Below are 15,455 nucleotides of genomic sequence, written 5' to 3'. Positions count from 1 at the left end.
GTAGCTGAATTTACCTCCAGCACCAATTTCCTTCATGCTTTTCAGAATGTAATATGAGCTGTAGCTTTAAATCGATTGACATGCTTTGCTGTTTGTTTGCCATATAAATTGAAGCTATAGACCAAAATGGCAATCAGTTTTAAAAACTGAAGTCCTCCTTTCACTGGTTCAATCAGTTACATCTTTAAAAATCACTATTCAGACTTGAATTAACTACCATGACCTGAGTTTGATTTGCAAGTTATTTTTGCAGGCACATGGGTCATGTACTTGCCATTTCATGTAATACTACCTTTCTTCAGTTGGGCTGATTACAAGCACCATTCCACTCAAGTCATTTGTAGTAGTAGTAATTATGCTGTAGTATTTACACATTCATTATTACTATCATAGTTAATAGCAACCAAAAACTGTATGTTTGATTATATTTTTTGGTGCAACAAACTTGTTTTATCTGTGGGTCCAATTAGATGAGTAATCTTTACCCCCAGGAGTAGTACAGTTTGTCAGTGGCAATGTTCACAAGTAAAGGTTTGCAGAAACAGGCTCTCTGCATGTTAAACATCATGTACACTTATGGTGATATTTATGTTATTTTAATAGATGTTACAACAGTAGTTATCATAACAAGTGTCATTATATTTGAGTCAACTTTGTCACTTATCATGCAGATTTCTAACAAAAATAATATTGTTTCCATGGTGATATTTCATAATATGCTTTGCCCTGTGCCTTTTATTACTAATGTTCAAGAACATAGATTATACCCTTATTGTTAATAACAATCTTCTTGATGATGTAGTAAATAGAAGGGGACCTTGTGTTTGCTTCTTAATCCATATCCTTCCAATATTTTCATTGTTTTTAGTTGGAATAATTTCTCTCATTATCTTAAAGTTACTAAAATGAATTAACCCTCACTAGTGGAGCACCATTGCAGGATTGCAAGCTGTAGTAGCATGTAAATGTAAACCACAAAGTACGTAGGATTTCTTGTGACACATTTTTGCTTTTGGATAGTGGTGCAATATCTGCTGATCTATCTTTAATAGATGTATCTGTAATACATCTTTAATAGATGTAACTAGATTTCTTTGAGCTGAGGGAATACTTGTAATAAAAAAATGACTTAGGAGAGTTTAATTGTGTTGATTAATTGCCCCACATTATGTGCGATATCTTTCATGCTGGCTCTAGGCATGTTACCGCTACAGTTGTTCCAATATACTGACATTGGAAACGTTAAAGTCTGTGTCTGAGGTCTGTTTCTAATTCAGAGACAGATTGATGTACTGCAACCACAGCAGAGCCTGGCATGCAGCAAATATTTGTGTAAGAAAGAGAACTGATCCCACACTGTTTAACATTGCCATTCTTGAGCTGAATTCTCCCTTACGCTATGCCACGGGCAGAATCTGGTCCTAACACCCAGCGTGGATGGAAAAGGGAGTGAAGTGCCAAAGTCTGCTGACAATACAAAATTATTCAGGATAGTTCAGTCCAAAACTGACTGTGAAGCGTTACAAAGGGATCTCACAAAACTGGGTGACTGAGCAACAAAGGGGCAGATGAAACCCAACATTGATAAGTGCAAAGTAATGCCCATTGGAAAAAATAATCTCAACTATACATATATAATGATGGATTCTAAATTGGCTGTTCCCACCCAAGAAAGAGATTTTGGAGTCCCCTAGAATTGTTCTGTGGAAACTTCTGCTCAGCAGTCAAAAAGGCTAACAGAGTGATAGGAACTATTAGGAAGGAGAGAGAAAATATGACCGAAAAATATCATAATGCTACTATATAAATCCATGGTGCGCCCACACCTTCAATACAGTGTCCTGTTCTGGTTGCCCTATCTCAAAAAGGATATAGTAGAACTAGAAAAGGTTCAGGGAAAGGCAACAAAAATGATCAGGGGTATGGAATGGCTTCCACATGAGGAGAGACTTAAAAGACTAGGGCTGTTCAGCTTAGAAAATGAATGACTAAGGGGAGATATGATAGAGGTTTATAAAATCATGAATGGTGTAGAAAAAAGTGAATAGAGAAGTGTGTTTTACCCGTTCCCACAATACAAATATCAGGCATCACCCGACTGAAATTAATAGTCCATTGGTTTAACAGAAATAAGAGGAAGTACTTTTTCACATTATGCATAATTAACCTGTGGAACTCGTTACCATGAGATGTTGTGATGGCCAAATGTATAACTTGGCTATTAACCAAGATGATCAGGGTGACCCTAAACCTCTGACTGTCAGAAGCCAGAAGTGGAAGCCAGGGGTGGTTCACTCCAAAATTGTCCTGTTCTGTACACTCTCCCTGAAGCTGTGGTACTGGCCACAGTTGGAGGCAGGATCCTGGGCTAGATGACCCCTTGGTCTGACTCAGTATAGCCGCTCTTATGTTCTCTTGGTTCAGAGAGCTCTTACACCACTTCCCATCCCGTTACCTTAAAAGAGGGTGTGGCTGAAGGAAATGGGATATGGCCAGGACCCTCTGTGCTGCCCTGATGCTCCATTGTGGTTTCAGCCCTTTGTGACCATTTGTAGCCAGCATAAGTTAGAGCAGCTTTAGGGCTGCATTAACGTGGAACAAATACACCAGCCCTGCACAGAGGCTATATGAGGCAAAGGGAGTGGAAAGGTGACATTTAAGCCTCCTTTCTGTGTAAACATTCCCCTTGAACCTGCACTCTGTGCAGATCAGCCACACCCAGAGGAGGGTGGCTCAGGAAAGAGATGTCAAACACTACATTACTGCAATCCCTCCCTCCGGCTGAAGGAGGCAGACAACCCTCCCCATTGCTTTTGGAGCCCATCAAAGCCAGTGTCCTATCTGACACCCTTCAGAGCGATGCAAGACGACAATGCTTAGAGCTGATAGAATAACAGTAGGTTTTATGGTACAATAGATTATTGATTTGTGTCTCTGTCTTGATTCAGGACCCCTTCCACCTCCTCCCCCTGTAAACAGAAATGGCAGCATTTCACGGGCATTGCCTGCTACTCCACAGCTGCCTTCCAGGGCAGGATTAGAAAACCAGAGAGGTGGACCAAGGCCTCCACTTCCTCCTGACAGACCTGGTTCCGGAGCTCCTCCACCACCACCTCCTGCATCATCATCGGCAATCAGAAATGGCTTCCAGGACTCATCATGTGAAGGTGAGCTGTGTTCTCAGACATACTCAACATATCACTCTCTCATCACTCAGAAGCTTTGCCTAAGTAAAGCTATCAGCATTTGACCCCCCCAAATGTTAAATGAGATACTTCACTGATGCTCAGAGTCTGATTCTGAGCTCTCACCAGTTTTACACTGGAGTTATTCCTGACTGACCCAGGTTTAACTTGGGTCTAAAAAGGCCTGCCATATGGAGTTATCTGAATATTTTAATGTGGAAAACAGAAGTGCAAAGTTAACAGTACGACTGACATGAACATACTAGCATGCCAGTGGGACTTCAGCAAGCACTGGACCTCAGAAATAACCATTCAAAAGTAACCTAAAAAGAGGAAACGTGTGTGCCATTCTTTGCTTCTTTTTGCTGTATAAAGAAAGCCTGAAGGATTTTTTTTTTCCATGTTAAAAATTCAGGTCTCCTCTGCCCTGAAACCCTTTGGACAACTGAAGTAGTGGGATTACGACATCACAGGAGACAAAGTAAAAGCTGAACAGTAGAGAAGAAAAGGGATCTTTAGTCAAACTGTTTAAAACTTTTTGGGTTTTTCCATTTTGGCTCCTAAACAGTGGGGATAAAGGATATGTGCATTAAAGATGAATCAGTCCTTTCCTTTCAATTCAGGCATGAGCTCACAATATACATTTGCATCTCCCAACAAAATCAGGAAAGACCAGACTTGACATTCCTGATATTTCTAAGCTAAAAAGCAAGCAGAAAATAAGACTATAAAATAATCCTTCTGAGCTTTCTTGATGCAGCATAAGAGGCAAAACTGGATGCAACCACTTTTTTCTGTGCAAATCATCTTTAGGGGTCAGAACCTACATAGTTCCTACACAAGCAGAACTCTAATTGAAATCCAGGTGAGTCTTGCTTGCCTCAGGAATGCAAATCTGGGCCCCAAAATAATCAATCCTGTGGTCAATTGTTGGTAAAGTTCACTCAGGTCGTAGCTGGATGACCTCATACAAAAACCTACATTACAAGAGTGTTACGGTTGCAAAGTGCTGGAAATGACAAAAAACAAAGTTGCCTGTGTGCTCTTATTCTGCCCCTTGAGCATCTGCATTCAGATACAGGACAGTGTAATATGAGCACAGGCTATTTTTATTTTTTCCAGGATTTTGATTTACTACTAATATGTCATTGGAATCCGACCCCTCTTTTATTGTACAGGGAAATGTGCGTCTCTAGCAGTTGAAGAAATACTGATACCTTTAGCTTTATCTTCACACTTTTTACAAAAGATGCACATTTCTCCCTGATTATGCATTTTCTCACAGTGCTGCTAATTTTTCTTTTTTCTTTGAACATTGAATTTTATTGGATGCTATAGTGGTTCTAGTTGTTTGGATACTTTGTACATCGATGAGGTCTAAATAGCTGTAATACAAATTCAGCACCCTGAATCCTACTACACATTTCTATAGTAGGAGAGAAGATTAATTTAATATAGAATATGTAGGGCCAAATTTATTATATGCATAAGTGGGTGCAATATTGATGTCACCAGCAGGTAATCTAGAATCAGGAAACCACCTAGAGTGAGATCTCCCACCAACTCCAGGCCCTTTACGCTGCATACAAGGGCCGGAGTAATGTACAGAGACTCTCTAAAAGCTTCATAGCTGACTATGGGAGGATCCCCCCCAGCACAGGCACTGTGAAAAGACAGTCAAAAGGCTGCCCTCCAAGGACTACCCCTTACAAGCCAAAGCATAGGGGCCATGCCCGGGTGGGGCAAAGGGCAGATGGTTCAAGGCAGCACTGTTGCCTGTAAGGTAACCCAGGGAAACTACCATAACTTAGTTTAGGCAGCTCTTGGAGGCCTATCTATGCCAAGGCTTGAAGCCACCATCCCCTTGGGCATCGAATCTCAACCTGAAGGCTAAGTTCTTCTGCACAGACGGGAAGGAGGGTGGAAGACACTGAGTCTTCATATAACATTCTGAGTCGCACTATTAGGACTCTTGTTGATTTCAATGGACTCCTGTTTGGATTATGTTTCTTAGTTTGTTTTTTATGGAGCATTGTAAACAATAAGACAAGGCAGGTGCAATGACGTAAATGATCAATGAATGATAAAGTGAATTCAGGTTAATTTGGGCCATCTTTTTGTTCTGTGTTTGTACAGCATCTAGCACAGTGGGGTTCAGGTGTATGACTTGGCTTCTAGGAGGTACTGCAAAACAGAATGTGTAATAATATCAATACTACACAACTCTTCTATTCAGAATTGTTACTTTTAAAATTTTCCTGTAACTGTTTATTTCTCTCCAGATGAGTGGGAAAGCAGATTTTCCTTCCATCCGATATCTGACCTGCCACCTCCAGAGCCATATGTACCAATGAACAAAAGTTACCCCAGTAAACTAGCAAGGAATGAAAGCAGAGGTATGTTTTGGTTTTGTTTTTGTTTTGCCAAATATTGTTAATTTTGAAAGATAATAGTCAGGCCTTCAGATGGCCTAGTGATGGATGTGGTGAAAGAACCTACACAGAGTAGTGGGGGATAAAAATATTTATAACTGAGAACAATTTGCATCTCTATGTATCTGCTTTCCCTTAGTAGACTGAGTTTACTAATTTCTCTGCTAATTACCATTACCCCTTTTCTATTCGCTATAGGCTGCACACACCGTCCAACCTAAAAACTCATAATTCTGCCTTCAGACATGCAAACACAACTCCCATTGGGATTGTAAAGGTGTTGGAGGGCAGAATAGGGCCTAATAGATCTACCAATATTTTTGTTGTTGTTGGCTTGAAGAAATTTAATGGTTGAGTTCTCATGTATACAAACATTGTAGGTGTTCCCTGTGCAAGTCCCTCTTCTGTTGTTGAGAATAGACTCTATAGAAACAAAAATATGTAAAATCTCTTTGGGTAAAAATGGGAGAAACCAACATCCTCTTAATAAGTTAAGATTTATAAGTCTAAGGGCCTGATCTCGCACCCTATCCATGCAGGAAACACTGAAAGATTGTTTGCAGGATCAAGTCCTATTAAACTATTAAACTTGCTAGTTTTTTTTTTAAGTGGGGGGAGGGCCTGGCCCTTCTCAAATTTAATTTGCCTAGTTTTTGGATGAAAATTTTTCTTGTGGAGAAATGGTGCTGTGAGATTTTATCACACTTAAACTGTAGAACTTTAGTGGTTTTATTACAATTTGCATTTGTTTTAATGCCCTTGTAGAACTGATAACTCCTATTAATGCTTACAAGAGTTGTAGATGTGTCCTCAAGAGGCAGAAAGAGCCGAAAGGCAGAAAAACTACATGCTTTTTGGCATTTGGGGCATTAAATAGTTACTTAATAGGAACTATTCTGTACATTATTTATATTTCTAATCTTGGTAAATAAATCATCCAATACACTACACAAAACTGCTCTTAAAATGGATCATACGGGTACTTAAAATGCGTAGTTCTTCAGAAATCGTTTCATGAGGAGCTTGGGCACACTCTTCTGTGTGAAAGAAATAGATCCTGATGAACACAGCCATCTCTTTCTTCCATTTCTAGATGGCTCTGGCCGAAGGGAAAGAGGTGTCCCACCGCTCCCACCTATACCGAGGTGAAGTGGATTTCCAGCCCTTCTCAGGGTGACTGCTGTTTTTAAATTTCTCTTGAATTACTTCTCACGCCCATGTCATTGGAAAGTTGCCTCTTCTGCTTTATTTCCACTTTTGGCTTGTGATTAGGGGTAATTTGAGTATCTATTAGAGAAGTAAGGTACAGTTTATGTACCATAGTTGCTTAAAACTATAGATTTTACTTGCTTATATAGCAGGCTGTCATGAAAGGCATTTCGGGGACCATATAGAACAATATACATATTCTTACTGGGTCCCATCCTGTTCCCAGTGATCTTGGTGGGAGTTTTGCCATTGAATTCAACAAGAGCAGGCACAAGCCCACTAACTAGTTTTGGGTGAAGTAGTTGTAACATTTGAACTACAAAGTCCAATAATTTCCTGCTGTCTGCCTGGAAATTAATCACATGGGGACAGCACACAGATGAGATTCCCTTGGATCTTTTTTTGCACGCTTCAACGCCCTATCCTGCTTCTGCATGCTACTGCTCAACTTTATGTGAGCCTGCAAGTTAACTGTTCAACCCAAATTCTTTTGACCATAGTTTAGCCTGTCAGAAGCATGTGTTTATGCTACAGATTGCACACCCTTCCCCTGAGTGTGACAACTAAATGGCATCGTTTTCTGACACCCCACCAGCACTGGGCTCCAGCAGAGGCTATCTCCAGCCTTCATTCTCGAGGGGAAACGTTGCCATGACATGAAGGAGAATTCTCAAAAGAAAAGAGAAAATTGAGAATTCAGCAGAGTATGACTGATATGACCCTGTATGGCCCTGATGCCTTGTTTTGTAATAGTCTTATGCTGTTAATCTCTACTGATCCTTTCCATTTGGATGTGGATCATGCCCTCAAAACTGGATTACTGTAATGCTCTTTATGTTGGGCTACACCTGAAGACTACTCAAACTGCGGCTAGATCAAAATGCAGCCTCCCCCTTAATTATATGCTCCTTCTGTGAAGCCTGCTAACACCTGTGCTCCACAGATTGCATTGGCTTCCCATTTGTTTCTGGGTATAATTCATTAGTCAAAAACATCTTGAAGCTCTGTGTGGTTTGGCTGCTCAAGAAAGTGCTTCTCCCTTGTGTTGCATGGCAATTGAGATCAACTGAGTGCCCTCACATTTAAACAGGAGGGATCTGGTGGAAGGGCATTTTCTAGTGAAAGCCATAAACTCTAGAACTCGCTGTCCATGCTGGTTCAACAGGGGTGCAGTGTATTGACCTTCTGAGCTTGCTCCATGGCCTGCCTGGGTCCAAACTTTTGTTTCAGAGGGTATCAGGAGGGATCTGAAGGAAATTCCCTTATTAGGAGAAAGCAAACTTTTTTTTAGGCATTGTGGTGATTGGTGAAATTGCAGATCTGCTTTTAAATATTGTACATGAGCAAAGAATGTTTGTTTAGTGCATTTTATAAACTGATGTAAACATGGAAAAAGACATTGGAAATCATAGGAGGACTTTGATTCTGGATTTGAACGTGTCTGATGAATGTATCTCTGTCAGCTGGACTTCTGAAAGTTAGCTTTGAAGAATGACTTTCCGTCACCTTCCCACCAATCTCTGACTCTCTCAATGTGCTCACTGGAGTCCACAGGAAGTCCTCACTGGTGGACATGTTTCATACTGTGTTGCTCATTAAATCAAAGGAAGAAGCCATGCAGGTTAGAAATATATTGGGCAAAATGCCAACGCTTCCCCCGCAACCCCCCAGCAGTGGAAAACCTGATTCCTCATTCAGTTATGCGGGTTTTGTTACAGTATGATACTTTTGAGCCCAGCGCTTGAACATCTGAGGGGGGTTGGCAGAAGAGACTCTTCAAAATGAACATTGAACCCTAGGGAAATGGTGTGCAGTGGGACCGTCTCCATTATGTGACTATGTAGTGGCAGATCCCACACGGCCTTACAATCTGTGTAATCCCATTGACGACAGGGTAGGATTTGAACATGATGAATACAGCTTTGCCTTTCTGGTATGTTTGTTTACAAAGTCACGTTTGGATTTTTTAACCTATGATAGTATTTGATAAAAGACATATTTGTACATTTTGGTATCTCTGGGCCTGATTCTGAGATGCGTTCCACGGACCTGATCCTACATCGAAATACACGCACACACAGGATCAGAGCCATGTGAGCTTCTTGCACAGATTTCAGAAGAAGCTCCACCTGTGACATGTATCTTTGGATCAAGCCCGTGTGATCTGTAAATGTACTAACTTCACTTGTAAGCATGGCACTTAAACATTCAGGCTATGAATATTGAAAGTCTGTATGTGGCCCACTATTGTGTGAATCTAAAGTCCAAAAAAGATTTAAAACACCTAGTGATATTTATAGGATAAATTATTGTATTGATGCTGTTAAACCAAAGCACTTATGGCTTTCTGAGGAATGACATCATAGACTTGAGAATACAATATTTTAATGCATCACCCTGCCAAAGTCTTAATAAAATATGAATAGTTATGCAGTGTAACAACTAAGGGCAACTCCAGAAGTTATACATTTCTTTGTAACTTATCTGCATATAGCAAGACGGTTTTACTTTGGCTGTGTCAATGAAAATACTGTATTTCATTCCTGTAGCTGACTGCACCATCCAGAATACTCTATAATTCACTTCATGAGCAGAATTTCTCTACAATCATAACCAAAGCCATAACAAATTAGCGTAAGTCTAATTTTAAACTGTGATGTGGGCTTCAGTGAGGGAAGCAAAGAAATCTAATCTATTTGAAACTGTCTAATTCTTAGCACTTTCTTTACGAGTAGAAATTTTTTCAATATGTATACGCTAAGCAGCCATAAAACACCTTTGAGAAATGATAGTAGTAATAAATGTATATCTTTTGATTGTAAAATTCACCAAATATATTCAAAAAACAGTGCATCATTTTAACATTCAGTATATCATTTTGTATACAAGTAGATATTTACAATAAGATCAGTATTACAATATTTATTTCACTATGCATAGTGTTTAAAAAAGATAAGCATGAAACAAAACTGGTTAATCCAACAGTGCCTTACTATATTTTAACAAACTTTTGATGTCAAAATAGCAATTGCTGCCTTTTTATACAAATTTTAGATGTTATGCTTTGATGTCTAATGTAAAATACAAAACAGTGCTTATAGCATGAGAATACGATGTCTGAGCTAAGTGTTTGCATTTGTAACATGCTTGATCCACTAATTTCAAAGGGAGTAGTATGTTTGAAAAGACTGCTGGGTCAGGCCTTTAATTGGGGTATGGATGGAAGTTTGCTTAATTCCAAATCAATTTCTGGTGTTAATGCATTTGGAAATTACATTTACCCCACATGTTTACAGTCATTGGACCAATGTATCTCTTCTGTTATACCTGTACGATCCAATTAACTTCAGTGGGGTTGTGCAAGTGTATTAGAGGACCACTGACTGACTGTGTTTAGGATTTAGTATGTTTATTTTGATTGCATGGTATTTTAAACATGCACTCCTTAAACTATCTGTATGTCATCACCTGAGACTCAAATTGTGACAAAGATGACCACTGAAACTCATTTCTATGCAAATCAAGCAGATAAATAAAATCAGAGCTTTCTGTGTGAGATGGCCATTTTTATTTATATTTTCTATTCAGTATTTTTGGATGAAAAGCACATGCTATATATCTGTTGGAGTGACTTTCTTGATGCTTTGTGACTTTATTCTAGCCACTCTGTTTAGGTATAAGAATTGTTACAGGAAACTAAATAGGTAATGCAGGAATCAGGAATTTTTGGAAATGAACTGAATAGCCTTGCATTAAGTTTCTTTGGAAACCGTGATTCCCAGCACCAAAAGGTTCAGAAGAACAGCATCTTCTGGGATGGAACTACAAGATGCATTTCTTACGGTTTAAAAAATTAGACAGTAGCTTCTACTCAGAGAAATAACTGTTTTTCATGTCTGTGGTGCAGTTTGCATTCTATTTATGAGGAAGGTGTAGGGAACTAATTTCCACTTGGGTTTGGGTGTCTTAGTACTATAATAATTTTGCTATGCAAAAAAATGCAATTAGAAACTACACTTTCCTCCTTTTAGAGTCAAGAATTCTGAGTCTTATGAGCAAACTTTTAATTTTAATTCAAACAAAATATTATGTAATGAGAAACCTTGACACAGTCATTATGGCAACACAATCTTAAAAAGAGGAAGGAAGAATTTGTGTGCATCGGATTACATAAAAGATGGAGTAAACAGTGATATAACAGTTCAAAACAAGACCTATATGTGCTTTCTCAATGTCATATTGTAGTATTGTGAATGTTGATGTCTTACTGTCCAGTAGAAACAAAATCTACTCTGGCATTACATTCGGTGTATAGTTTTCCAAACTCTACTCAACAAGGAAATAATGAGAATACCTTGCATGAAATATTCATTAAAAGAAAAACTGCTAAAAGAAACTGCTGCAAGGAAAATGTCTCCAAGTGAAAAGAGAGGAGGTGAGGAAGCCCTCAAGCGTCTAAAGTGAAATCTTCTGGGCTGTTTAATTAGTGTCTGGACCTGCACCATTGATGACAAAGGGGAGGTTTTGCAGGTGTTCAATGAGACTAGCTCAGGCTTATATAAGTTTTTAGTTCCCAAGTGTGTGCAATGGCTATGCAAGTCAAAGAGGTGGAAATGAAGACTGTGTGTCCAGAGAAAAGGAATAATGAACGTAATCAAGTATGTTTGAAATACAATTTAACTTGGTGCAATAAGGACAGGCTTGTAATGTAAGGTAATATAAAATGTGCTAAAGGCAACACTTATCATCTGGACTTGCGAAACCACACTGTAACAGAGGAAGGAATAGAGCTCAAAATGGTTCCTAAAGAACAAATAAAGCATTTCTCTGAAAGAAATGTGTCAAGTCCAGCTGACAGTCAGCTGTGCTGAGAGGAGATTCTGGTAACTTATACGAAGTCTTTGGGAAGCTTAACCAAAACTATCCAGAGCTGAGCTTGGAGCTAAGCTCTCTGGGCTTTTCATAAAATGTTAGTCATCAAGCAGAAGAAAAATAACATTTATTTTGTTTGATTCTTTTTCTCTATTTTCTGCCCTATGTTAAATAAATTTTTGCTTTTATTTAAGATAATGAATTGATTGTGGAGACGTGCATTATTTTAGGAACAAACATGATCAGGTCCTTCAGGAGAGAGGAAACTGACTACTGGCCTTAAAGGGAAGCAGAAGTGTAATAGTGAACCTGGGCACTTGTTCAAGACTTGCAAATTTTCTTCCCAAATTGGTATATACCACTTCCTTGCAGCACAGTGAGAGACTGAAAGGATGTCAAACTTGGTTACAATGATTTTTATATATACTAATGTAATACTTAAATTAGCCTGTTAATTTTGGTTAATGAATGTTACAAATTTACATTGTATCTTATGATACTATATTTATAGGCAGGTATTATTTTAGGTCCAGATCCTACAATCATAGCTGAATAAAGACTTCAGGATTTGGTTCTAAGCAAGACAAACAAAAAATTTAAGGTAAGGTGTAATGCCAAACAAAAATGTATACGCGAGGAAAGTCTTATGCACCAAATGTCTCCACTAAACAGGGAGAAGCAAATATTTTGCCTTTTGGAATGCAAAATATCAGGCACTTCCACATTTCCCCAAAGAAGGGGGTCCTTTCACTTGTCACAGTTCTGCTCTCACTCCTGGTTTTTAGACTTTTCCTATACTTTAGTCCATTTGGAGCTAGTATATAGGGTTAGAACCCCCTAGTCACTGTCTGAAAATACAAGCTGGGTTTAAAGTCATGTTCTCGCTTCAACCTCTCCTCAGAAGTAGAAGGATTATTTAACCCTCATTAGGATAGTTCACAGCAATAACCCTAAAGCAGCCAATAAGTAGAGCCACAAAAATTGGCAGGTGTCTGACTGTTTGAAATTAATTTTAACCCTGTTCTTAAAGTGACTGGATTTCAAGTTAATGGTGTCCCCTTATCACAGATTATTATTTGTATTCCAGTAGTTCCTAGAACACCCAACTGAAAATGGAGCCCCATTGTGCTAAGCAGCAAACACCTAGTGCGAGAGAGGCCTGACCCAAAGAGCTTGCACTATAAGAAGGGAGAAGGAGAGGAAATAACATTGACAATGATGATGTCTGTGACAAATCTTCTTCTTTGGATGATCAGATCCTTTTGTGAAAGAAGTCCATATAGTACTGCATCTCAATTTACCATCATAAAAATGCAATGGGCTCACCTATTATTCTTTCACAGCTGGTGAAATTGATGTAATCAGTATAATGGTGCATTCTGAGATGGCTAAACTGTTAAACTCAGGGTACATGCAGGGAATTATAATTATAATATAGTCTTTAAAAACACCCATTTTGGTGATGGGCAGTTCTCTGGGTTTTTTTATTCTCAATTAGTTAAGAGTTGTGTAAGTTAAGCTTCTATAGAAAATCAGGCATAGAATAGTCTTGGAAAGGAAGCCACAAAAGATAACTTTGTAAATGTTTAAAATACAGAGGGTAAATTTCATTGCATTCCCATAGGAAGCTGCTGCTAATGCTCTCCTTGACTTGTATACCTTCAACAATATCTGTGTGCTAGATCAAAATCTTTGCACCTATTTACCAAGGAACTGAGATGAAACAAAATTGCAGTTCTTGTTTATATAAGGAAATAGTTCCAGACTAAAGGACATGCTGTTAAACCCCTCCTTGGAAACTTGGAATACTTGACGGGATTATAATTTCAAAACGGAAATCAAGTGAATAATATAAATAAAATATTAAAAAGGAAGATTGGCTAGAAGTAGAGGAGCTGGGGCCTTGTGTTCCTTAAACTGCACTGTCATTGAAATGAGCTAATTAAGATCAGATGAGTTCATATATATTACAGCTCACATCCATGATGCTCACAGTCTGGTTGACTCTCATACTTTTCAACTGTAAAGTCCTTGGGTAAGAGTTTTAAATGAGAGGCCAGAAAACTAGGTCAGCAACTGTTTTCTTTATTCAGCTGCAACCAAGCATCTGCCTGCCAGCTCCTAAACTTCTTAGTCAGTGAGATGGGGCTAAAACTAACACAGTCACTCCTAGTAATGCTCTTCTCCCAGTACATGATTATTTACCTTCTGCCAGACCACCTGGATAGTCATGACATTTGCACCTAGGGTGACCAGATGTCCCGATTTTATAGGGACAGTCCTGATATTTGGGGCTTTTTCTTATATAGGTGCCTATTACCCCCCACCCCGTCCCAATTTTTCACACTTGCCATCTGGTCACCCTATCTGCACCATGTCTCTGACAGTAAGGAAGTCAAATCTTCAACTTCTAATGCAGTTTATTCAGTGGATTTGGAGCCTAGAAGAAGCTTCCTCACAAATTTTGAGACGCAAGCCTTCAGGAATGACGTGTGGCTGTAATCTGACTGGCTGTGAGCATAAAAAGGACAAAAAGAGGAAGCCCTAATGTGAGAACCAGTGAAAGGCTGTAATAATGGTAACCATTATTATTTGTATTCCAGTAGCACCTAGAGGCCCCAGCTGCGAGATGGGGTCCATTGTGCGATGCAATGAACTAAAACATGGTCTCTTTCCAAAGGAGGATAATGTAAAGAGAGAAGACAAAGGGTGGGAGAATGACTGATTATTTTTTTAAGTGCTTCTGCAGAAGCCAACTTAACAATAAAGAATAGTAAATATTGCCTGTAATCACCGTATGTGGTGGATTGTCTAAATGATGTATACAGTGTAAGATAACATGAGTGAGTTCTACAGAACTCAGCCTGCTGGGCCCTTATATTGTTTTGGTTTTATCATGGGGGGAGGGATAGCTCAGTGGTTTGAGCATTGGCCTGCTAAACCCAGGGTTGTGAGCTCAATCCTTGAGGGGGCCACCTAGGGATATGGGGCAAAATCAGTACTTGGTCCTGCTAGTGAAGGCAGGGTGCTGGATTTGATGACCTTTCAAGGTCCCTTCCAGTTCTAGGAGATAGGATATCTCCATTAATTAATTAATTGCCCCTTTTTTTTTTAACCACTTAATTTCCTTTAAATGCCCCTCTCTATCTTTACATCATTCATTTTTTTTTCTTCCTCAGCTAAAACAAGTAACATTTTTATTTCAGAAGTGCTGATACTAGTTCCTGTGAGTGCCTTCCTCATTTTGAATCTTAAACTATTTCTCGTTATTTTTCCCTGTTTTAGTTATTTGTTAGCACTCATAATGTGCACTTCGAAAAGAAGGCATCATCCCTGCCCAAGTAGCTTGTAATCTAAAGAAAAACAAATTATATTTTAAGTAGGGCATCGCTTTTCAGGGCTAATCTGTGCTCAAAAATAGGAACGTCTGGTATTTGATCGCAGTAGTTTTTACGAAAGACCGTTTTAAGCTTTTGGGACTCAGTTTTCAAAACCAGCCTCTAATAATACAAGCGCAACTCGGTCAATCTATGTTTTGTGTGTGAAATTAGTCAAATCAAGTGTGTGTGCACAGAAACATTCAAATTTGTGTGCAAAGCATACCAGCACATACACACCCATCAGGTAATTAGCTATCCATCAAGCTGATTTTCGTACGGAAATCTAAGTTTTTGTATGCATATAAATTTGGACATGAAGGGAGGGTCTTAACTCATTCTGATTTGAAAATGTGAGACTTTATACATACATAGCACTG

At 39.0% G+C, this 15,455-nt stretch overlaps 1 protein-coding gene across 7 annotated transcripts in view; it reads left to right on the top strand.

Annotated features, from left to right (window-relative positions):
- WIPF1 (WAS/WASL interacting protein family member 1) overlaps positions 1-10,382 on the top strand; it is a 74,529-nt gene extending 64,147 nt beyond the window's left edge. For all 7 annotated transcript variants that reach the window (XM_065561845.1, XM_005300427.5, XM_005300428.5 and 4 more), the window contains 3 exons: positions 2,949-3,167; positions 5,468-5,581; positions 6,711-10,382. In XM_065561845.1, coding sequence (XP_065417917.1) covers positions 2,949-3,167; positions 5,468-5,581; positions 6,711-6,766 — 389 coding nt within the window. In that variant the 3' untranslated portion in view covers positions 6,767-10,382. The remainder of the gene's footprint in view (positions 1-2,948; positions 3,168-5,467; positions 5,582-6,710) is intronic.
- The last annotated feature ends 5,073 nt before the right edge of the window (positions 10,383-15,455 follow it).

This window comes from Chrysemys picta, chromosome 11 (genome assembly GCF_011386835.1).
Source record: "Chrysemys picta bellii isolate R12L10 chromosome 11, ASM1138683v2, whole genome shotgun sequence".
Lineage (NCBI taxonomy): Eukaryota > Metazoa > Chordata > Testudines > Emydidae > Chrysemys > Chrysemys picta.
This window is presented reverse-complemented; position numbering and strand designations above follow the sequence as displayed.